The sequence below is a fragment of the Zonotrichia albicollis genome, chromosome 3, assembly GCF_047830755.1.
Source record: "Zonotrichia albicollis isolate bZonAlb1 chromosome 3, bZonAlb1.hap1, whole genome shotgun sequence".
Lineage (NCBI taxonomy): Eukaryota > Metazoa > Chordata > Aves > Passeriformes > Passerellidae > Zonotrichia > Zonotrichia albicollis.
Window position 1 is genome coordinate 69,847,613 of NC_133821.1, and position 24,367 is coordinate 69,871,979.

The 24,367-nt window shown below is 40.6% G+C and overlaps 1 protein-coding gene across 4 annotated transcripts; it reads left to right on the plus strand.

Moving 5' to 3' along the window:
* The first annotated feature begins 5,404 nt into the window (after positions 1 to 5,404).
* On the plus strand, positions 5,405 to 22,569 carry SLC18B1 (solute carrier family 18 member B1). Of its 4 annotated transcripts, none has more exons than XM_026797211.2 (14): positions 5,405 to 5,537; positions 6,430 to 6,569; positions 7,629 to 7,724; positions 9,413 to 9,486; positions 10,244 to 10,391; positions 13,171 to 13,327; positions 14,842 to 14,978; positions 16,456 to 16,557; positions 17,460 to 17,551; positions 18,568 to 18,663; positions 19,230 to 19,304; positions 21,033 to 21,126; positions 21,216 to 21,262; positions 22,070 to 22,569. In XM_026797211.2, the coding sequence occupies exons 2-14, from the start codon at positions 6,528 to 6,530 to the stop codon at positions 22,140 to 22,142; spliced, it is 1,233 nt and encodes a 410-aa protein (XP_026653012.1). In that variant the 5' UTR covers positions 5,405 to 5,537; positions 6,430 to 6,527; the 3' UTR covers positions 22,143 to 22,569. The 4 variants fall into 4 exon arrangements, with proteins under 4 accessions (XP_026653012.1, XP_026653011.1, XP_014127175.2 ...); XM_026797210.2 differs by having other exon boundaries at positions 5,451 to 5,579; XM_014271700.3 differs by having other exon boundaries at positions 5,453 to 5,602.
* Positions 22,570 to 24,367: the final 1,798 nt, after the last annotated feature.

Genomic DNA, 24,367 nt, shown 5'->3' on the forward strand with positions numbered 1-24,367 from the left:
CCCAAGACGTTCCATAAACAGGAACGTTGTTCTTTTAATGGAGAAATAACTTAAGTGCCTATAGTATCCATTTGATCTGGAGGAGCAGCCTCTGGGGGGATCCCCAGCTGTGGCAGCCGGGCAGGGCTCACCTCGGGCTGGGTCACCGGCCAGGGCTCACCTGGGCTGCTTCCCTGGGCAGGACGGGCACCCGGTGCTGCCAAAGCCATCTGGCCTCACTGGCACCGTCCCTCTGTCCTGGCAGCCAAGAAACAGGGAACATGGAGAAAACACCCTAATGCCCCTCTCTGCCAGCAGGTCACAGCGCTGAGCTGTAGATCAGAAGCCTCATAAGTGCGACTGCTCAGCCCTGTTCCTGTCACACACGCACAGGTGGTTCAGCTGATGGCGAGTGCAGCACGGCCACCGCACTGACACGTGTTCCTCACTTGGGTGCTGTCAGTCTGACACGGGGCTTTGTCCATCCCCGCTGCTTCTGATGGATGACTTGACTGTTTGGTATTCTACATGTCACTATCTTTGTAAAAAGACCATAGTGATAAAATAAAAGTAGGTCACAAATATTGATAGCCCTGGTTTGTGGCTAGTGCAATCAAACATATTTGTCACCAGCGTTGTTAGCCACTCTTTCCACAATATGCTCTTCCTTGGTCTTCCTGGTGTTGCCAAGCAGCAGTTTGTAGGGTAAATACAGTTAGGGAAGGGACACTGTGCACAAAGCAATTCACTGCAGCTGGTCAGGGCAGAGGAAGACAGAGAGGAAAAGTGGAACCTGCTCGGTTGTCTTGGAGCTGCCCAGCTCAGCCTGCACAACTTTTCCAGAGCCTGCCCAGGGAAATGCTGGCTGGAGGCTGCAGCACTTCCAGGCTCCAGCTGTGAGACACAGCTCATGCCAACTCTGAGGCAGTCACCTACATTTGCACTACAGAGATCTGTAAAGGACAGAAGCCAACCTCTGAGCAAGTCATGGAGAGAGAAGCACAGTATGAGAGCTGTCCTCTCCCTGCAAACTGAGCTACCAAGGACAAAGTGGGTAGGAACAACCCTGCCCACTGCTAACACAGCAGCCTCTGTGCTGTGTGCATTTGGCACCTCCAATGCTGTCATATATTGCTTGAAACTCTGAACTGCAACTCCTGCTGCAATACCCCAATGTGTTGCAACCACTGCAGTTCCAACATAGATATTCTAATTTAGCAGCTCCTGTGAGACAGGAGCTCTTCCTCCACAAGAAGTAGGAACATGTAATTTCCTTTGTACTGCTCAGAAAGCATGCAAGCACAGCACATACAAATAATACTGCTCACTTTTTTCCCACCTCTTCAGGGGAGAATGTTTTTCCCTATATCCATCCATCACTTGTGCCCTTGAAAAGCCTCAAAAGCACCTAATCTACAGGGCAGTTTTTGTAGTGAGTGGAACAATATACCATTATCTGCCCTAAAGGTCTTGAAAGGATAAGAAGTCTGCAGCCTATGACGCATCAGTATCTCCAGGAAGTGCTATATACATTCAGCCCAGGAGATGGAAGCATGCACATCTGAAAGCTTTGTACTACAGCAAAAATGATAATAACAGTCAAAGTATAGTCTAATATTCTAGCAGCCCACCACTAAAAAGCAGTTTTCCTAGAACAGTTGCAAGAAAACAAAGCTGTGCTGAGATAAAAGTTATGTATTTGTAGAGAGGAGGTTTTCATTGGCACTGAACTCTGTGGAGATGTTGGTGTAGCCTAGTGGGAGTCTTATTTTTGTCTAATAACTAATGAAAGCATGTGATCCTGTTGGAAGATCTGCTTCATTGCACAGCATGAGCTCAGCATTCATGTGGGTGTTCTGCAAGCTGTTGGTACTACTCCACCTGCTCCACCTTTCTCTCTATATTCCTAGAAGTAGTAGCTAATTTCTTAAGCTCTGCATTTTCCCTTGAGCACCCTGCAGTTCAAATGCTGGCACACAGCCATGGAGAATGAACTGTTTAAACCAAGGACTGCAGTCCTGTGCTAGAAGTACTTCCAGTGCACTTGAGGCTGGGTGAGTGGTGTAATGTGAGCACTAGAAAATGAGGAGCTGCCAGATGCAGGGTTCTAAAGGGCTGAGGTGGTGTCAGTGCAGATGCTCACCTGCAGCTTCACTGAGCAGCCAGCCCCAGCAGAGGAACTTGGTCCTCTCAAAATTTAGTTATATTACAAACAGCATAATGTGCTGCCTATAAACTCAGATTTGGGGAGAAGAAGATGAGCTGCTGTCACATGGCATTCAAGAATTTTTATTCTCTCCATCCTGCTGTTCTGAGTGATCCATTTGTACTCACCATCTTGCTGCATATATTTAAAAACCCTCTGGTTACAGCTACTACCCTTTGCACTTGCCATTCAGTTCCTTGACTCTCCCTGACTGTCTCCCTTTCCAGGCTGGCAGCCTTCCTTTCTTTTTCCACTCTGATCAAAATGGGAACAGAACCTGGGGACTTTTTCAGGAGAGCAGTACTGCAGTGAGACTATAATGGTTCACTCTTGTCTCAGCCATCCTCCTCCTGCTCCTTTTCCCCATTATCTCTCCTTGTCTCTTGCTCTGGTGACATTTATCTTCCCCTTGTACTCACCCTGGCAACCACAACCTGTCTTCTTCAAATTGTCAGACTACAGGGATGTTTTAAGTGCCATATTGTAAACTGGAGACTCAGGAACTGAGTAATGAGTAGTTTAGACAGTGGCACAGTGTGGTGAGGCAGTCACGTAGGCAGATGAAAGTATCAGGTATTGCAGACTCCCAAGAGAGGTCCATGACACTGCTGAACTCTGAACAATAAATTGTGAATTTCAGTTCTGAACTTTAATCTCACATCTGTCTCCAGAAATACAAAACATGGCCATGTGCAATAAATAAATATCATAGGATAAAATTATCTCATTTTTCTTGCAAAACAGAAATTATTTCTCACACCTATGGAAAATCAAGCTGGAAGCCTTCTTGTTTTATATCCACAGAACTTCTGCTCACCAGCCCTGAGGGAGAAATGTGTATTTCTCCAGATGTAGAAAAGAGCAGCCACCCACATGCAAGAGACCTCTGTCAAGTTTCAAGTACTTGGAGAAATTAAGAAGAGGTCATTCTGGAGTTTCAAAGAGAGGACAAGCTATGGTATTTCAATACCAATTTGAAATTTACTAAGGCCTTGATCATGATAACTGAACAAAACAGTTTGCTAGTTTCTGTTGCCTTCTACAGATTTTGCATGAAATGCTAAAAGGATGTGGTTATCATGTGGTCACATTAGAGTAATTTTAAACTATTTCCCAACAGCATTGTGCAGCTGCTGACAAAAAAAATATTAATATGATGTAAATATGTACTAAGGACTTTCTTGATTGCAATGCAAGTCTTTCTAAGATCTCCACAAGTATACAGAGCAATAATAAGGAATATGTATTTCCACATGTGCTGAGCATTTCATAATATCCTGGACATCTGTGAAGGAAGCTACTCTTAATGCAATTGTCCTTCATATGTTTTTACCTTGTGGACATCAGCCATGAATTTGACTCTACGACTAGTATTTATAGAGAACTAGTGCTCTAAACCTTAAATTCTACATCCAGTTTGGGATCTGAAAGGAAAACTACATGTCATTAAAGTTGTTGCAGATGTGACATAAGCAAGAAAGGCTTATATGCTTTGAAAAAATATATACAGATTTGTTAGACTTGATAAACTGTTTTAATAGGTTGGTAACAGGTCCTGGTTCAAAGGTTAGCAAGTATTTGTAGCTCTTCTGGTTTTGGCTGGGGTAGTGTTATTTGTCATCAGAGTAGCTAGCATGGGGTTTGTTTTGGATTTGTGCTGTAAAGAGTGTTGATAACGCTGGGATATTTTAGTTTCTGCTGAGCAGTGCTTGCACAGAGCCAAGGCCTTTTCTGCTTCTCAGCCCACTACAACAGTGAGGAAGCAGGGGATGCACACAAGGAGCTGGGAGGGGATTCAGCCAGGACAGCTGACCCCCAACTACCACAGAGATATCCCATACTGTATGATGTCATGCTCACCATATGCAGAACTGGGAAAAGAAGAAGAAAGTAAGGAACATTTGGAGTGATGGTATTTGTCTTCCCAAGTAACGGTTACCTGTGATGGAGCCTGCTTTCCTTGAGATTGCTGAACACCTGACTGCCCATGGGAATTGGTGAAGAAATTCCTTGTTTTGCTTTGCTTGCATGCATGGCTCTTCCTTCACCAGTTCAACTGTCTTTATCTTGATGCATAGGGTTTCTAACTTCTGCTCTTCTGATTCTTTGCCTGATCCCACTGGGAGGGAGTAAATGAGAGTTTGTGTGGGGCTGAGTTGCTGGCTGGTGTTAAACCATAATGAAAGCTTACTAAGAATATGTGAGGAATTAACCAACATGTTGTATTAACAAGTTTCTTTTGGCAATAATGAGCAGTGCATAAGCAAGGACCTTCGTAGCCATGTTTCACTATTGGAGTCATGTATCACAGCTACTTCTCACACTGTAACCTTCTGTGCACACTGACTTTGTGGAAAACTGACTCTATAGGCTTTGTTGGGTTACTCGTGTGTAATTAGTAATGTAAGGATGATTGGGGTTTGAAAATAGTTGGAAGCTGTGGAGTTAAAGAGTCTAGGCTCGAAAGAGCAAGTAGTTGGAGTAAGAATTGTTTCATCTCCTGAAGATAATTGACTGCATCTCCAGCCACAAAAATGAATGCTTTATTCTCTTGCCACAATTTTTTTTCTCTATAAGTTTCTCTTATTCACTCTACGTGTGTGCCATACTTTGAATATATCATGTTTTTGTTATTATGCCTTTGTGAACTCATCATGGCTTGCAAGTGCTCTTCCTTTTTTTTTTTCTTTCTTTTCCTTTTTTTCATGGAGGGGAGTAAAGCTGCTGAAGAGGCAATATCTATGGAAAGGATTTATGGTTATGTCTTTTTCTGGAAGCAGACAGGGAAAGTTCAAGGTATTCCTAGGGACTTTTCAACAGCCATAATACATGCCACACAAAATATATTCTCAGACTAGGTTCCAGCAAAGGAACATGTCGCTGCTTTTCTTTGTGGCTGCTAAATAGCTTTTAAGTTTTCTAATCTTGTGATAAGAAAGTAGTTCTGCTTTTTCCTGTCATGTGGACTGTGAGATTCTAAAGTTAGGTACATGGCAAAGTTTGTTCTGAAATGTCCTTTCTAAGCATGTTAATATTGTAACTGGTGACTAGATGGAATACTGATAGCTTAAAATAGTTAAAATAGTTCTTTTAAGATGTGATTACTGGTTTTCCTCTCCCAAGTAACAGGTGAACAACTGTCTCTTACTATGTTTCGAACTTATCCTCACACCTCATCTCCTTCCTCACTTTCTCACTCTGTGGATAGGACTTTGTGCCAAATGCAGTGATTCTACCACCTCTTCCTCATCTCCAGCTTGAATTTACTCCTGGCCAGTTTACAGCTAGTAATTCTTGCGCCAACGCTGTCGTTAAGCCCTTGTATAACGAATCCTGCAACATGCCAGGCTGTGTAATAATCGGCGATCTTGCTCGGTCTACCAATCTTAGCAATGTATCATGGGTGCACCGGGCCAGGTGTGCATGCTCCGGGTCGGGTGTGCATGCCCCGGGCCGGGTGTGCATGCTGTGGGCCAGGTGTGCATGCCCCGGGCCAGGTGTGCATGCTCTGGGCCAGGTGTGCATGCCGCGGGCCGGGTGAGCATGCCCCGGGCCAGCTGTGCATGCTGTGGGCCAGGTGTGCATGCCCCGGGCCGGGTGTGCATGCCGCGGGCCAGGTGTGCGGCGCACCCCGCGGCCGGCAGGTTGCCATGGCACCGCGGCGAGCGCGGCGCTCTCCCGGCCCGTGCGGGCAGTCCCGGCGGCGGCTCCGGGCGCGGCCGCTCCTCGGGCCGGGCATGCTCAGTGCCGGCGGCCGGGCTGGCGCTGGCCCCGGTGCTCGCGGAGCCCGCGGGCGCTGCCACACGTGCGGCGGAGGCGCCGCTGCGGCCCCATGGGCAGCCGGGCGGCGGGCGGCGAGCAGCCCCCAGGTGCGAGGCGGCGGCTCCCCGTGTTCCTCCGCTCGGGCCGGGGTAGCGGCTCCCCCGCGGGCTGGGGCCGGGCCGGGCCGGGCCGGGCCGAGCGGGGAGCAGGCCGGGTCTCTCGGCGGGGCCGGGCCGGCAGCGCGGCGGGAGCTCCGGCCGCAGCCCAGCGCCTCCGGGCCAGGCTGAGGGGCGGCTGCCGGCATTTGCACCGCGGCCAGGTCTGCGCTCTGCACGGGGTAAAAGGCAGCGCGGCTCGACTCCGATCTGAGAGCCGGGAGGGTACAAGTTTAGTGCGGGTTTTAATTTTCCAACATGGTTCGTAAATTGTTCCTCTGTGTCAGTTTATAATAATTTGTTATAATTTTTATTTGGTATTTTTAGATGATGGCCTGTCAGAAGCAGTTGGTGAGGAATCGAGGCGGTTTACCAGAGAACAGCTTTATACACTAGTTGCAGCAGCTTCTATAAATTTCAGTTCAATGATGTGCTACTCAATCCTGGGACCCTTTTTCCCTTCAGAGGTAAACACACAACTTAGCTACTCTCTACATTACTTTTTTGCATGTTGAAACTTTTAGAAATATCTTGACCTCCATGGAACATTTATGGCTGGCTGTGAGCTCTGAGTTAAGACTTTTGAGTTGTGATAAGTCAGTGATAGCAAGATGCTGCTGTAGCTGCAGTTCATAAAATGGTGACCTGGATCTTGTCCATGGATTAATCTTCCCTATGACTGCAGAGGAGACAGCAAACTAATGAGATGAGATAGAAGTCAAAGTGGATTCTTGGAGAAGTGAAATAATTTTTTGCTCAGTGTTGCATAGTAGTTTTGTAGAGCTGAGATTAAACTCCGCCAATGTCCTGACTTGCATTTCTGTGTCCTAGCTTCTCAATGACTTTTTATTTATAGCTAACTCTGTTAACTCATTCTGCGCCATCATTAACTGTGCTAACTTCCTGACCTAGGAAAGGGGAAAAAATAAAATTTCTGCTTATGTTGAATGAATACAACAAAGAAAAAGTGGTCATGGTGCCTTTGCAGCAGAAGTCCATTTCTCTAATGACCAAATTGTTACCAAGTATTTACAAAGAAATATTCTTTTTGTCTCAAGTATTTACAAAGAAATATTATTTTTCTCTAAGTATGCCTGTGTACTGCTGGTGCCAAAGTGAGTGTATTTGGCCAGCTAAATAAGTAGAAAATTGTCTGGTGCTTGTTATGGGGTGGCATGTCACAGTGAAGATAACAGATCTCTCCATTTACTGCCCTCTCACTGTGCAAGGGATCAAAGTTCTGTAGCTAGTGCCCTTGCACACCAATTGAAGCCACCTTTATATAGTCTGGCTGCCTGTTCATTCACTGACAAATTAACATTGCTTTTCCCTTGATGACATATTAGAAGTGCAATTATGTCTTTTAATTGTGTTGTTACCTCATGAGCCCCTACTGCCTCTGATAAAAGAAATTGCTTTCTAGCTGCATTAATAGACAATTAAATAGATTTAAATATGCAAGGCATGAATGTTGTTCACCTCAAGAATTTGACTGAGTCTGTACATGGTTGTGATCTTTTTTGCAGGCAGAAAAAAAAGGTGCCAGTAACACAGTTGTTGGCCTGATTTTTGGATGTTTTGCTTTGGTCAATTTCTTGACTTCTTTAATATTGGGAAATTATGTAAGTATAATTGGAGCTGTAACTTTTTTCTGTGGTGACACAGGTTGGTACATGAAGGCAGTTCTGCAAGGCTGAGAAAAGAGACATCTTTTCAGTAGTGCTACTGCAATTTTCTGTCTGCAGTAACTGGAGTCTGACCAGTCAGTCTGAGTGTGATCTAAGTCTTGTCAGTACTTTTCTGTCATTCCTGAGAGTAGCATAGGGCAACAGATATGTAACTGTTTTGTTTCTCTAGTTAACTTTTCTGTTTGCTTTAGAGTAATCGGATCAATTCTGCTTCCTATGACCTCCTTTCTCCTACCCCCCCCATTTTATTTGTGGCACTTATATATTCGGTTTGCCTTTGGCGACATTAAAGGTATTTTGTTTTTGTTTTGTTTCTTTCTTTAGTTAGCTGCACCTCTTCTTCTTTTCTGGTATGTTGTCTTTTTTTTTTTTTTTTTAAACATTTTGCTCCTGTTATGATTTTCCGCTGCTTAACTCAGTTTAAACTTCATTCTATATTAATATGAGAGAAATGTTTCCAGTTCTTGTAACTTGAGCTTTCCCACAGATTCAGGATTTTTCTCATGTTGAAGAAATCACAAATAAGTTATATAAATGTTTGTTTATGTGCTGCAGCACTGCTGTCTACGCAGTGTTTGCTAGGGCTGCTCAGGATCATTCCCTAAGCTGGGGCTGCTGCAGAGCAGCAGTTCAAAATCCTCTGTCTTTGACTGGGCAGCCTCTTTGTTGACCCTGTGGTGAGTGCCTTTGTCTGGTGCTGAGGTGGCTCATGAAGTGTCACATAAGTGCCATTACTAAGTCCAAGTCTTGGTGCCTGTAGTGGCATTCAGCTATGGCACAAGCCTCACCAGGTACTTTACCAGGGGAGAGAGTGAATGTGCTGTCCTCACTGCAGACAGCTGAAGTGAGCATCAACAGACCTGGGCAGTGCAGCAGAGATCCTCAGGGTTTGGGTGAGACTCAGCAAAATATGGGCTTTAGTAATAATGGCTGAAAGGCAGGGACTTTGTTCAGGCCTGAACAAAAGAAGGGCTTGAAACACCTACTGTCCTTGAGGGAAGTTGCAGTGTGGAATTAGAGGCTCAGCTGTACTTTGTTGCGGGAGCGAGTTTGCTTTATGGATGCCTCCTGTCATCCTTCACTCTGGTGAGAGAGTCTGAAATGAAGAAAAGTGGGGTCCTTCCCTGGTAATTAATGGGGAGGGCTGAAAGTACCATACTTCCCATGCCCAAGCTTTGTGCTGTTAAGGGTTGTCTTAAATTTGCTTGAAAATCAGCTTGCGTTGACTCTCACTAGCCAGATACATCATGGGTATTGCTGGCCTTGCCTCAGTCAGTGATAGTGCTGCAGGGGAGGTTTGGAAACAAACTTTCTGTTTGTTTATAATGAGGAATGCTGCTGCAACCTGCTGCTCTGCAGAAGCTGCAGCATGCTGCTGTGAAATAGTTAACTACAGCATTGTCTTACCTTTCTAAAACTGGGTTAAGTCACTTAACTGTTCAGAGTATTTTTAGGTTCATTATTGAATGAAGGCACATCAGCAGAAGCAGTGTTTCCCAGTCTTTTAGTTACAGGGGCTATAAAGTTCCCATAATTTTTTGATTTCTTAACAGTAACTTATATGGGAAATTTTTGATGTTTCCTTGAAATATTAACATGTAAAAATGGTATTTAATTTACAGCTTTCACAAATTGGAGCAAAATTCATGTTTGTGTCAGGGATGTTTGTTTCAGGATGTGTTACCATTCTGTTTGGGTAAGTAATTTCTGTTGCTTGGTTTTGTTGCATTTATCTTCTGATCATTTTCATCCATATGAAAAGATGGACGCAAAATTAGAAACTCTTGGGCATCTTAGGTCATCTAACTTCTTGCATCTTTAATTTTTATTACCTCTTGTAAAGCAGAATGAACACTTCTTCCTTTCACTAGGTTTCAGAGTCTGTTTACTACTTTGAAATTAGAGGAGCTAGGTTCTGTCTATTTAAGTAGTAGTTCGTAGACAGTGAGAAGCCTGTCAAAGGTGCAGCAATAAGAAAACTATTTCTGCATAATGTTTTAATTATTATTTCCTTAAAATATTGGGCTTAAACGGGAAGCTTTGCCTGCCAGGTGGAGATTCTAAGTCACTAATTTTAGCAAAATAAATGTTTTATTATCAATTAAAGAATCTCTTATTAGTTAATTCTAACACATTGCATCAAGCTTCTTGCACAGGTGCTTGGAAAAACTATGGAATGCAACAAAGGTGGCATTTGAGTTTTTCACAGGTTACAGTTTTCATGCTCTATTCACTGCCAAGTAAAGGGGAAAAGGAGAAAGCTGCCAGAAATAGTTTGGTAGAGTTTGAATAATTTCACTGATGTGGTTCAAAAATAAGTGGTAGTAGAAAGCATTGAGTGTCTTGTAACTGTGTCTTTTAATGAGCAAGAAATGATGCTCTATGGCCTTTAGTAGATGGCTTCTTCCATCCTGAGAGAGATCCAATTTCTTGTTGGGATTTTTCTTTTCCAGAATACTTGACAAGGTGCCAAGTGGACCAATGTTCATCGGTTTCTGCTTTTTAGTAAGAGCAATGGATGCAATAAGCTTTGCAGCAGCAATTACAGCATCATTCTCAATCCTTGCAAAGGCATTTCCCACTAATATAGCTACTGTCCTGGTAAGTTCAGAAAGCAGTGTTAGAGCTGAGTTCCAGCAATAAGACAAATTGCCAGTGGGCAGCCTAAAATCAGGAGAAAATTTGTTGTCTCCTATGCAGTCTTATTTGAAATCATCATGTTATGTTTTGTTTGTAATCTAGAATCAATCCTATAACAAGTTCAGACCTTATCATAACTCTGGTTAGATATAAATTAAGCAGTATATATTAGTTACTTGTGCTTTGAAGACAGCTGACCATTAGTGGCAGTAGTTATCTCTTCAGTGAAAATCAAGACAAAATACTAATAAAATACTAGTACGACTTTTAGTGACTGCTTCTACCTGGATAGTAAGGATCCATGTGAACTGATTAAAAATGATAAATTAATTCAAATGGTGTTGATTTAAATGACTGAAAGATGCAAAACTGAAACAATTCTGGTTTAATTTTTCTAATCTGTTGATAAAAGTTAGGTATGAAAAGATAAGAGCTAGAATTTCTTGAAACTGGAGGGCAGTATTTCTGATCATCAACAATTCATTTCAAACAGATTTATTACCCTTTTTCAGTTGGGGTTTTTAAAGTGTTAAAGAAAAGTTTTGTGTTTAATAAATACTGTTTTCTCTGTCTATTCTTCAATGCATTCTGGTTTTCAGTTCAAAAATATTCTGTCAGAAATACCTGGGTTAAATATTAATGAGTGAGCAAATGTTGAGAAATTATTTAAGAATGTTAAATAAAATTAGAAAAGTTTCTGCTTTTATTAATATTTTTGTTAAGCTATTTAATTACTTATATAAATATATACCTATAAGAATATGTCTATAACTCAAAAGAAACCTACTAAGTTGTATCAGCAGTGATTAGCTGACCTTTTCATTGGAGCAATTTATATATTTTAATCATGTTTTGGATTTATTCAGTCAATAAGGTTAAGGTTTCCTGTTTGCAAATTTTAAAACATAATTTAAAAAGGTAAGTAAAGTAATGTTGACTTAAAGGTACTTAGTTACCCATTTTATAATCAGAATTAAAAAGAAAAGAAATTCTGTTATGAGAGCACAGTAACCATAATTCACGGCTGAAAATGATATGTAGTGGTGAAGGTCATCTCAAGACCAAAATCAGAAATGCTACACAGCTGTGGCTTGGTACTTACCTTTGTTTAAAATCTAGAAAGGGTGCTATAAAAAGACAGATGACTTCTAAATGTTTGACTTTACCATATTGTGAACTCCAGTGTCTTGTTCTGCTTGAGAATAAAACCTCTTAATATTTATTCATGTAGATTTAGTGTCCTTAAATGGGCATGATGGAGAGCTCTTGTTACTGTGAGCTCTGAGGCAGGAGGCAGAAGAAAGAGCTGATTGTTTAAGCAAGGTGCATCCTAGGGTAAAATTGAGGCCTGAAGGAGGGGATGAGGCTATTTTGGCCCTGCTCTCTGTTGTCCTTCTTGATAGTGCTAGATCGTGAAAATCAGTTTTCACCTCCTTACCATTTTGGTACAAGTTTTCAGAGTTCCTGTTATTTGTTGGGTACCCTAGAGGGTATATGGGGAAGTTATTGAGTATAGGCACACTAGCTTTGTTGGAGTGGCAAGTTGAGCATTTGTCAACTTGATCCCTTGTGGAGGGAGGAGGTGTGGACTTCAGAACATAAGGAATCTCACTTCTCTTACAGTATCAGGTTTTTCTTATCCTCTGATCTGTACTACTGCAATGTCTCAGCTTTCCCCCCATTTCATTAACTTAGAAGGGCTAAATGATGTACAGCCCCAAATCATGTAAATTATTTGAACCAAAGTCTCACAAATCAAGTGTTTTTTATGGCTGGTAAGCAAAAAAAGTGAAACCATCATCTGGATACAGTGATATTAATGGCCATACCTAGTTATTTTCTTTGCTAGGAAAGAAAAAGGTTGCAACCCTAGACTAACCTAGGATAAAGAACTTGGCTTTTGATGACTTTGACTGTTTTCAGGACATTTGACTACTCTGACTTGTATCAGTAAAACTGAAGATGAGAATTATTCCCTGGAGTTATCTTTCTGGGTTCTGGAAGTTATCAAAACTTTTATCTGTAAGCAGTTATTACCACCAGCTCTTCCTGGTGATCTAAGCATTGATTAATCAATTGTTGACAGTGGTGACCATGACATTGTAGCACAAGATGTATCTGTATTACTGTCCTGTTACAAATTAGCATCTTATAAAACATACCAGATTAATAAATTATATCCAAAACAATCTGAGTTGTCCCCATTGCAGTTTCATTATTTTTTCCTATCCCTAGGGAGTGAGTCCAAACAGTTGTTTATGGAGAGAAAGCTTTAACTTTGCACATATACTTCATGCCATGAGATAATGACCCATCTGAGTAGGTGTGTTTAGATCCTTTCCCTCAGGCTGGAGTGTAATGGCAGGTGGGAGAGGTGATCCCTTCACCTTCAGCCTGAGGTGTCCTGTGCATGCTTTCTGCTACTGGAGCATTTGCTTACATCAAGACTGATATCTGTTAGGTGACAGCAGAGTTGTGAATGCTGTACAGGAACCAGTACAGGTGGTTCCCTGTAGAGAAGCAAAAGAGGTCATGGCTGTCAGACACATAACTGTGGAATTCCTCTTGCTATCCCACCCTGTGAGCATCACTACTAGCTCTTGTTCTGGCAATGCATTGTCTTGTTTTTCACTACCCGGATATGTTGTACTGCTCCTCAGACACATGGCTTGCTTTGTATTGTTGCATTGTATTTTCTCAACATACTGACTTCATTTCTCCTTGCTATTTCATGCTTTAGGGCAGCCTTGAGATTTTTTCAGGACTTGGACTGGTGCTGGGCCCACCTTTGGGTGGCTTTTTGTATCAATTATTTGGTTACGAGGTCCCTTTCATTGCGCTGGGATGCATAGTGCTGGCTCTGGTGCCTGTGAATATGTGCATATTGCCAAGATATGGTAAGCATCATTCTGCCTGCTTCCTTCACTCACCTTAACTGCTCATGTACTTAAGTGTCTTTAAAAAAGTGTCAGCTTCTGGAGTCTGATCCAAGTCAGAGGGCAAAACTCCACTTGAATTAGCTTATCATCTTGATAAAGGCTCATGTTTAATGCTAACCTAAATTCATGAGATGGCCTGGAATTAACACAAATTCTCATGCTAATTTCTGCAAACAGTAGGAACTTTGTGTGGAAGTGAACTGATATATTTTTGTTTGTTTTTGCCTTAGATTTAGGGCTTGTAAAGGATCAGCTGTGTCTGCTTCCTATAGGTTTGTCATTGCAGCTAGTTGAGCAAAAGCTGGGGACAGATTTTGCCTAAAACAGGAGAACTCAACATGTTTGAGGAGTTAACAGTGGAGAGGAAAACTAATTATAGGGAGAAAAAAAAGTGTTTATTTGTACTGGATCTGGATTTATTTGTGCAGGATCTGATAAACATGAAAGAATGTTAAAGTTAATAAAGGAGGGGTTTAATGAAGTGTTGGAGGTCATATAAATTTATTAAATTTTAGATGATCCTGCTTGTACAGAAAACTAACTTCAAGATAAGTCCTCATGCAGGACTATAATTGTAAGGTTACAATTCTGTTATTCTTTTCTAGAGAAAAAAATGCTAGTAACTTTGAAATGCTTCTTTAATTTTGATTTTTTTTATCCTTTAATACGAAAACCATGGAAAATAACTTCAAGTATATTGGCTTTTAGAAGAAACTTAAAATGATTTTAAGTTTATCATTTTAATGACTTTAAATGTGTTGCTACTGCTGACTTTCCCCCCTGACCTCCCCAAGCTCTGAAATTGTCATGATATCACTGCCAGTTTGGAAGTATGTTACATAAATATTAGCTCTGAGCTGATGGATGCTAATGCTTGAACTTTCAGTTCTTTGTATAATTTGAGACCACATTCAGGTATTATAGGAGAAACACCATCAGGAATAGGGCCTGACTTAAAATTCCCACATAACCATGACATCTGAAAAAAGTTTCCTGGACTACAAATTGAACATGTTGGAGTTCAATTAGTTGTTTAAAAACTTGGATAGATCTCAACTGATAAATAGCAATCTTACTCTCAAAGCATGTTTCTTTTATTAGATATGAATTGTTCATATATGTGTTCAAGTATCAAGCTGAGACATATCCATGAAGATTTCATTGTATAACTGCTAGCAGAGAAGCAAATACTTTTTTCACATAATTGGAGTAATACATGCTTTAGTTCTTTTCAAGTTGGGGATTTGCAGTGCTGGAATCTAAATTGTACGCTTCTTCATCTATTGAATTTTAGTTTTCACTATAAAAATGGTATAGCATGTAATAATCAACTATTGACTTTCATATGTTGTGCAATAGGAGTAAGAAGACTAAAAAAGGGGAAATACTATTTATTTTCTAAAACAAGAAGATCAATCATGAGCTTATGCCGCTGAAAATAATGCAGTTTCCCCCCTCTTCTATTGAAACAGATTCAACTCCTAGGAAGGAATCATTTTGGAAGCTCATTCTTCTGCCAAAAGTCCTAATACTCTGTCTCACTATATTTTCTCTAAGTGCATGCTTGGGTTTTTTTGATCCCACAATATCTCTATTTATCTTAAAGAAGGTAAGTCCTGCTAACATGCATTGAAGTCTTGAGTTAATAAATATTGAGTAACTGGCTCTAAATGTAAATATCCTAAACAAAATTGAGCTTCATCCAATTAACACTGCTTTAGTTAACTGTTAGTTGTATAAATTCCAAATAACTTGATTACACAGTACTCATAAGTCAATATCTATTGCACCATCTCTTCCTGCTGGGTCTTGAGAATGAGAAGTGTAAGGTCTTTTAAAATGGGCTTTCTCCACTTAAATGTCTTTCAGCTGCAAAGTACTGTCTCTGAATAGGGCATAGAAACTGCTTTCATAAAAAATGTATTTTTTCTTCCTTCCTGAAATCAAATTCTTGAAAGCTGCTGCAACCACTGGCAATATTACATCTCTTGATGTGAATTCCTTTAAGATTCTGTTCCTAGATAAAATTAAGCAATGGTCTTTGAGTGCTTTATTTATGAATTGTTTTTTTCCAAGGGGTAATATTTCACAGATGGCTGTGCTACTTTCTGTCTGCCTAATCTGTACTTGGAGTACTTGGTCAGCGTGGTGGGGACTTGATGCTAAGTTCTTTGGTCAGTGGAGATGTGAGTGTATATCTTCCATCTCCCAGGAGGGATTTGAAATTATCCCACTGTAGATTCTGTGTGTTTCTATGGCTCTTCGGCTTTCCCTCTGCTCTGTGCTCACAAATACTTGCTGTGAAAGGGCTGGGGCCCTTTTGGCAGGTATTCTAACCACTAAATTAGAGTTATTATCATGTATTTGCATATGACAAGGAAATAGTGAATATTTATAGAGTCTATACCATATGAAACATCTTGGAATACCTTCTAACTCTTAGTTAAGGCACTTACTTGAGAAACTAAGGTGCTTTTGATTCATTACATATTTTGTTTCAATGCAGAAATATGTGTCTGGATTAGGAAAATGTGGGCCTCAGGGTGTCAGCAAAAACCTCTTATTCCTTCCCATAAAAATCATCCTTTGGTTGAAAAGTTGGAACTGAGTTTTATGGCACTGCTTACTTTTAAGATGTGCTGATTAACAATGGATGAATACAGTACTTATTTTTTCTTATGCAAATAAAACTAAAGATTTGAGAGGTAGAGAGTAAATCCATTGAATTTGCAGTATCTGAAGTGTCTTCTTTCAAGTGTGTCAGATTGTAATGTTGGAATCCAGTGTTCTGGTGTAGGGACAATAGCATAATGTTTCCTCCTGACATTATTTAGGCTTTACATGAGTGCAGTTGTGTCAGGTGTCTCTACCACTCCACCATGCTTAAAAAGTGTTGGTGAAAGTAATGAAACTGAAGCTCTGTGGAAGATTTCAAATACATGAAAAACCTCTGTAGGGTATCAGTAAAATACTTAAATTGCACATTTCAGTATTTTGACTCAATATGTAATTCTTAGATTGTCCTTAATGAATGTAGCATATATGGTTTGTCTTGGTTTTTGTTTTATTGATCTTCCTTGCCATAGTTCACGCTCCCAGCTGGTTATGTGGGCTTGGTGTTCCTTGGTTTGGCACTCTCATACTCGCTGTCTTCTCCCCTCCTTGGACTCGTAAGCGACAAACTGCCGGTGAGTCCTACCCTGCCATGTGTGCAGCGTGAAGCGTAAAGCACTCCTGCGTTTGCTTAGAGGTGGGGAGCAGTGGATGAAACAAAGGATCTGGGCCTGGTCTTGTAAAGGGATCTGCCTTTCAAGACCTTGCACGTGCACCCATTACTGCCACATGGGAGGTCTCTCTTGATCCTGGGTAATTTAAGAATGTCCAAGTCAGTAAAGGAAATTGGACAAGGAGCTGAAGTGTGCTGAGCCTTTCTAGTGGACTAAGCACAATCTTTTTCAAGGCAATATGGAATAGAGGGTAGGAAAATATGTCCCAATTATCCATGCTTTTAATCACATCTAATTCTATTAGCTTTTGAGAAAAGGAGTAAAGATGTTCTGGTTAGCTGTATTGACTTTATTGCATAAAAAGTGAAATATTCAAATTAGATCAGCACAGTGGGCTGCCTATCCTTTAGCCTCATCCTTTAGCTCTTAACAGCACCATAGAAAGAGACTTTGAAAGTGGTGCACCTAAACTGCCTTTTTGACAGCCAGTGCTAATTGTAGGAAACCTACACTTTGAATACAATGCCTGAAGGACAGTGACAGTTTTCTGATGCTTTTTTCCTGACACAAACTGGTAATGCCCTTGTACCTGAGAATTACACAGAATCATAGAACAGCCTGGGTTGGAAGGAACTTACATATCATTGTAAAATGATACAGGGTGTTTCTTATATTAAAGAAGACTAAGACCTAAAATACTTTGCTAACCGAGAAGGATCATTGCTCAGTATCCTGAAATCTCTGTACTAAGCCACTGCTGCCAGTGATTGCATCTGGAGTGAGGAAACAAGAATTTGTTGTTTTTTGATGTACATGACAAATTCCCAATTTTAAATTGCATAGCTTTTCCTTTTCTTACACAGTACATCAGGAAGTGGCTGCTGATATTTGGAGACTTAATGACAGCAGCGTGCCTTTTCATGCTAGGACCTGCTCCTGTACTGCACATTGAAAGGTACTGCCTCTACCTGAGCCTGTCCCATTATGTGATGTTTTCAACCATAGTCATGTATGTCCATAAGTCTGCAATTAGCAACTCTGACCATGAAAAAGATTTGGTTTTTAACTTCCACTTTTGACCATGAAACATGGTTGTTTTTTGATGTTATAGCATGAGACTGAAGCTGTGAAATCATCTGAAAATGGAGATATTGCAGTTTCATAAAATAGATCCTTTTCTTTTGCTTTTTAGTGTTACTTTGTTCATCGTAATGTGTATGGTAGGAAGAACGTTGCTTTTTATTTTCCTTACCTCACAGTTTTGTGGCATTTCCTGTTCAGCAAAACAAAGTTCTCATTTTGTCTTATTTTCCAGATTTTTCTGTTTCATCAATGTTTTTAAACCATAGGGTTTATTTGCATGGCTGTGCAGCAATACTGATTTTACTTCTCTCTGTATATATCCTACTGAGAAAAGTGACAGGTTTTAGCTTTGTTTTCACTAGCAAAGACAATGTTTGTTGTACCTGAATGCTGTAATGTCATATTTCTTAAGTTAATTCACAGCAAAACACTGCTACATTAACAAAACAACTACACAATCCTTTTGTCCTAGGTTAGATGCTGTGTTAAAGTAATGGACTTGTTAATGCACAGAACTCCTTCTAGGCTGCTAATTTTTAAATATCAAAAATTTTCAGAATCTTTCACTTCTGCAACAAACCAAGTCCGGTGCTTGCACACAAGCGTTGCTCAGTTAACCTCATCTGTATAACTCTTCCCTATATGCATGTCATAAAATGAACTGCATTTGATAAGAAAATATATAATTTGAGCACAAGCTTTTCATATTCTTTTACAAAGTCTTTTTTCTAAAGTATAGAACTGGATTTTTCAAGTATTAGTATTGGCTTCAAGACACATAGTTTGCTGATCAGTCAGGGAGAGCTGATACAACAGCCTTCAGTGAAATGGAGTCCTTACTGAAAAGACTCTTCAGCAGCTAACTTCTTGTAAATGCCTCTCTTTCAGTCAGCTGTGGATGTTTGTGCTAGTGTTGGTTTTGATTGGCTTTTCCCTTGGCATGAGTGCTATCCCAGTGTTTCCAGAGATCCTGCAATGTGCGTAGTAAGTAAATCAGTCCAACACATCTTTCATGTTACTGCCACTAGGAATCTGCAACTGTCTTTCAGGGGTGAATATGAAGTGTGGCTTTTTTCCCTCTTTTTGAGGCAAAGGCAGATAGTAACACTTAAATGTTTCCACTACTCTATTGTCTTAGTTTTTTCTGACTGAGCACCCCAGTCATTATCCTCCCAATATAACTTTGTGAATGCATACTTCAGTAATGACCTAGAAAGGCCTTGATTTACTCTTTTTAGTATGTTCCTTTTGGAACAAGTCTTTGCTTCTAAAAAGCCACCTGTCACAGTTTCACACTTGCCATATGAAACGTGGGGAATTGCTGTGATGGTGTGATCTTAACTTGAGAGAAAACAGATGAAAAATGGCACTGCAATCCTTCAGAGGGGCAGTAAAGAAGTACTGGGTAAACAGAAATTCTACTGTACACTTCTGCTTGTTGACTATTTATGTGGTGTGCAAATTAAAAGGAGGGGGGAAAGTCTATAGGGAGTCTACAAACTGAGACACAGTTTGTACTGTACTGTTCCAACTGGTCTGTCTTTCTGCAGTGAGAATGGATTTGAAGAAGGTCTGAGTCTTCTGGGACTGGTGTCTGGGCTCTTCAATGCCATGTGGTCCCTTGGGTAAGCATACCCCTTTTTTGTAAGCTATGAGAGTTCAGCTGTTCCACACTACTGCTGCTGTCGTCTTATTGCAGGGGTTCCATACTGTTGTCTCCTTATCACAAAAGTTCCATACCTTCTTGGTGTTTCTCGTGGGCATCTCCTCCAAGCACTCTTTCTTCTTCCCAAAATAGCCAACTGACTCCAGTTCCCTTCTCAACCAGTCACCCCACTCTTTAATAGCACTCTTCTTCTCATTGGTTATAGCTGTGGCCTGTTCCTAATCTCTGATAATTGGCCCAGCTGCAGCTCCTTAGGGGTAAGATTACTTTCTACACTATCTTTATTTTCTTATATTCTATCCCCCTACATACTGCCACATGGAAGCCTGGCTGTTGTTGTGTTGATCTTGGTTCAAAAGTTTCTTGATTGGCAAATATCTGGTAGGCATGTTAAGCTTTTTACCCCCAAAAGGTAAAACTTTTGTTTTGACAATGCTCTGAACTTGTCTTTCTTGAAACATGTTGCTCTGCATATCAAAAACCTGCAGTGATTAAAGTGGATGTTTGCTTGCACTTTTGTGTGGTCATTTTTCCTTTCACTAAAATATTTAATGCTCAATACAGAGAGATGTGGACTTTATTTTTTACAAAACTAAGTCCACCCAGGTGGGGTGAGTTAGATGTCTGCTCCTTACTAATTCTGTTTTCCTTTTTCCATTTTCCTGGGATAGCTTAAGGTAGAATCTTCTTTTTAAGCCACAGAAATTCTTTATGCTTGTATAGCTTAGCAGAGTGTGCCTGTAACTCTATATAGTCAGAGTCATCATCCCAGAAATAAGTGAAACATGCTACTGGCTGAGTGGCCCTTCAGAGCTGTCACTCAGTGGGAAGTGACAGAATGACCCTTTTGGTAGTCACTTACAGGATATTTTTATCTGTCCTTGTAATCCTCTGTGGCTGCAGGTATGTTTCAGTGGCACAAATTTGCACCATTTTTTTCCAAGATCTAGCTGTCTAGCAGTCGTGTTTATTTGGTATAGGGTTTAGTACAGATGCAGGTTTATGCTGCTGTCAAGCCTGGTTTTATAATGTAACTTGCTTCCAGGAAGTCCTTCTAGTTTTACACAGTTTTTTCTCTTTCTGTCATGAGACACCATATAATGTAAGACCTTTCTAAAGAGACAGCAGCTGCATAACCTTTATAACCTGCATTTTTAGACAGGCATAAACGTGCAGGGCAGTTAAACACAGCTGAACCTTTCATGTCTGTCACATTGTGCCTCCCCAACTGCTTATATTTATCACACCTTTGTCTTGAAGTTTAGAAACTTTTTGTTTTGAGGGATGCGACTTTGAATTTCTCTTATGATAGAATTGATCAGCATAGATGTTTTCTTAGAGCATATTCCTTAATTGGGTCTCTCTACTGAAAAAGACTTTTAGCATTTAGCTTTCTGGATGTAGATCCTGTTTCCAGATGAGGAGGTAATTAGATTTACTGGGGCCTTGGCAAACAACAAATTCATACTTATTGTGCATTTTAGGAAAGCTAGGTCTGTGGAAGAAAATCTCTTTGATGTCAAAGGTAAGAGTCTTTGAAGGAAGGCCACAAAACCCAATAAAACTGGGGGTTTTTTTGGGTTAATATAACATATATTTGGGTTATGGTAAACATATGTTTGGGTTATGGTAACATATGTTACCCTTTATGTTTGGGATGCCAATACCTCATTTTGATTTGATGCAGGGCATTTGTAGGTCCAATTCTGGGAGGATTTCTAAATGAAGAACTAGGTTTTGAATGGGCTGCAGCCATCCAAGGAGGATGGCCACTGTTAAGTGTAAGTAATTACACATTTTTAATATCTGTTGCAGTTATTGTATAAGTTTGTTATAATTACTACAATTATAACTGGCTGTTTCCTCAAAGGGTCTTGCAACTGGAATATTTTATATCATTGAGGCAACAAGGAAAAGGTATGCTGAGATATTTATTCTTTATTTTGCTTGCAATAGCGCAAAACTTTGAAATCTGTGCTTGCATTTTTTCCTCACTACCAACCTAATAATGAATGATAAGATGAGCAATAAAAACATCGCTTAAATAATTTGTCTGTATGGTTTCCAAATCCCTACTGACCTAAACGCACAGCTAAACCAGGCAATGTCTATTCTATACAAGCAGCAAGACCATGGCATAAATGAGCAAACCCTCTGATGGTTCCTCCATCAGGAAGGTGTCTGTGAGCTGGAATTGTTTGTATGCTCACATGCAGAGAGCAGCGGTCAATGGCTCAATGTCCAGATACAGACTAGTGACGAGTTGTGTCCCTCAGGGGTCTGCCTTGGGACCAGTACTGTTTAGTATCCTCACCAACAACTAAAAGAAGGTAGATTCAGACTAGATATGAGGAAAAAATTTTTACAATGAGGGTAGTGAAACACTGGACCAGGTTGCCCAGAGAGGTAGTGGATGCCTCATCCTTGGAAACATTCAGGGCCAGGGTGGACCTGGCTCTGAGCAACCTGGTCTAGTTTAAGATGTTGCTACCCATGGCAGGGTATCTGGACTAGCTGACCTTTAAAGGTCCCTTTCAATCTGATCCACTGTATGATCATGGGAATGAACAGTGCATGGTTCTGTGCAGTAGTAGGGAGCCCAGTGATCCATGTAGTTCTTTGCATGTTATGTGTTTCTTTGCATATTATATTGATATCACATAGAAGTATCTAGAAAATATAAAAGCTGTGTTATCTCTTCTGTTCTTTTCCTTGTGTGAACAGTTCCAGTTCCAGCCTGCAAAATCCTCCTGGTGATAATGAAGAAAGGACTCGTCTAATGGGCAATGAAATATAGCCAGGCATACTTTCAATTCTCTGTTTGCTGTTGTGGTTTAACCTAGTATTGAGGTGACTGGCCTTAACAGTGCTTCATTATTCTGGAGCTGGGACATGATCCCTTAGTGAACAACCAGTTGTGGTTTAATTGTAGAGGCATTACTGTTTTGAAACACTAAACACTGACTGCCTTTCTTTTGGAAGTTCTCCTAAATGATGAGTAACACTCAGCTGTCACCCTATGTAATTGTGTTCCATGTGCAGTGTACCACTGTATGTGAAAAGATGTGTTCTCACATGTCTAGTTTCCACGCTTGTGTGTGCTGTATTTGCTACCATGATTTTCTGTACTTTTTTAAAGGAAATTCTTTATCTTGTAAAAACAGAATTTCAAATTATAAAGGACCAAGCACAATATTGTTTTCAATAAAGCAACTTTTTCCCTATGTTTTGTACATTTTCTTAGACAACAAGAGTGTAAGATACTTCTTGTCCACCAGCACTTGTGTTATCTTGCAAGTGCCTGAAAATGAGATGCAAAAATAATGAAAATTTGCCATATCTACACAACAAAAACTGGTCTTCAGTCCTGGGGGAGACGTGGCATCTGGTGTATACATTTATATACATACACAAAAGATAAATGCATGTTTGTATTATATATGAAGACTCAGCTTGGTGATTGCGAGATTTATTTTGCTAATAAATGCTAGCTAGAATATTTGTACTTATTGCTTCTGCAACAGCAAATCTCTAAGGACTCTAGGGCTACTGTGGAGAAGAAAACTCAACATTTCCTCACCTCTTCCAGATACTAAAGATATTCAAGGGGAACTGAGACAAGGACACTCCTGACAAACTCACACTAGACTTCTTGGCCTTTATTGTGGCAAAAGTATTTTAATTTGTCATGGAGCCCATAACTGGCTTCTAGAAAGGCTTCTCTGTCATGACTTTTTTACCATAAGTAAGAAAAGTGGTCTGTCCTAGCAACTTCCAGTCGTTTTCTTCTGTGAATAGTTCCTGGATTTTACATAAGAAATACTTCTTTCTCTGCCAGAGCTGTTTTGGCCAAGAAAGAACAAGTGCTGTGGTAGCCAAATGAGCTGTGAAACTTCAGGGTACCAAAGGGCAGGCTTCCCCATGGAACATCTTATTAATAGCTTCCTTTCCATTTTGTATCAGATATTAGATTATACTGAAACCAGGAATGTACACCTCAATTTACTGGGAAATGCTGACCATGCAAGTGCTGATGATAAGCCAGGTGAGAAGGAGCTGAGAGGACTGGAGGTGGATGCAAGATATTTTCTAATATTTGACTTTCTTCATTTTTTTTTCTTTTCCATGAGCAGTGCAACCTTTTTGTGACAGAGAAACAATTTAATTAATCCAAGGATCCTGGATTTGTGACTTTCAATACATCCTTTGCGCAAGTGAAAATACCAAAGTAGCCAGAGTTACTCTACCATGACCCAGCTGTGGTCTTGGCGAGCAGATTTCAGATTGACACCATTCTGTCCCTAACTGCTTGGGTGAACCCCTTCCACTGTTGTCAGCTGTCCAGTTTCACTCAGCGTGGGCCTTGGCAATGGTGGTCAATTTCCTTTCAGCAAATACACACGACTCCACTTTAGATATGACAGGTGATGGGACAGTGCTCTAACTGATCCTCCTTCTCATGGGCAACATTTGTATCTGTAGTGCAGCTGACCTGAGCAGAAATTCCCATCAGCTTTAAGCATTGCATACTCATGTCAACAGCCCTAGGGCATGACAACTTACAAAGTTCTTCATAAAAAGGAAACAAAAATGTGCTATGTAACAATTTGGAAATTCATAAGTTGACTACAACACCTCTAGTCTTTATTAAATAATCAGTCCTGGGAGTTTATGAGTGTTATTTTCATCTTCTGACTCTGGTGTTTTATTGGTATTTTGGCCATGTAAAGACCCAAACTTCATGTTTTCCACTAGATGGAGCCCTAACTCTGAGAAATGTTCTTCAGGGTACTGCAAATAGTAGTTGTGGGCTGGAGACTTTGAGTGTAAGATTTTCTTTGTAGGCTTTGTTTTCACAGTATATTTTTGCTGAGCAGATGCCAGAAGTAAAGCACCAATTTTGTGTGCATGTGTTTGCAGAATTGAGAGTTCGAGGTAATGGGACACTATTGTGATTTGTCAGACATCAGTGGTCAAAAAGCCACTACAAAAGCAACTTAGTTGTTACCAGAGTCCTCTGTA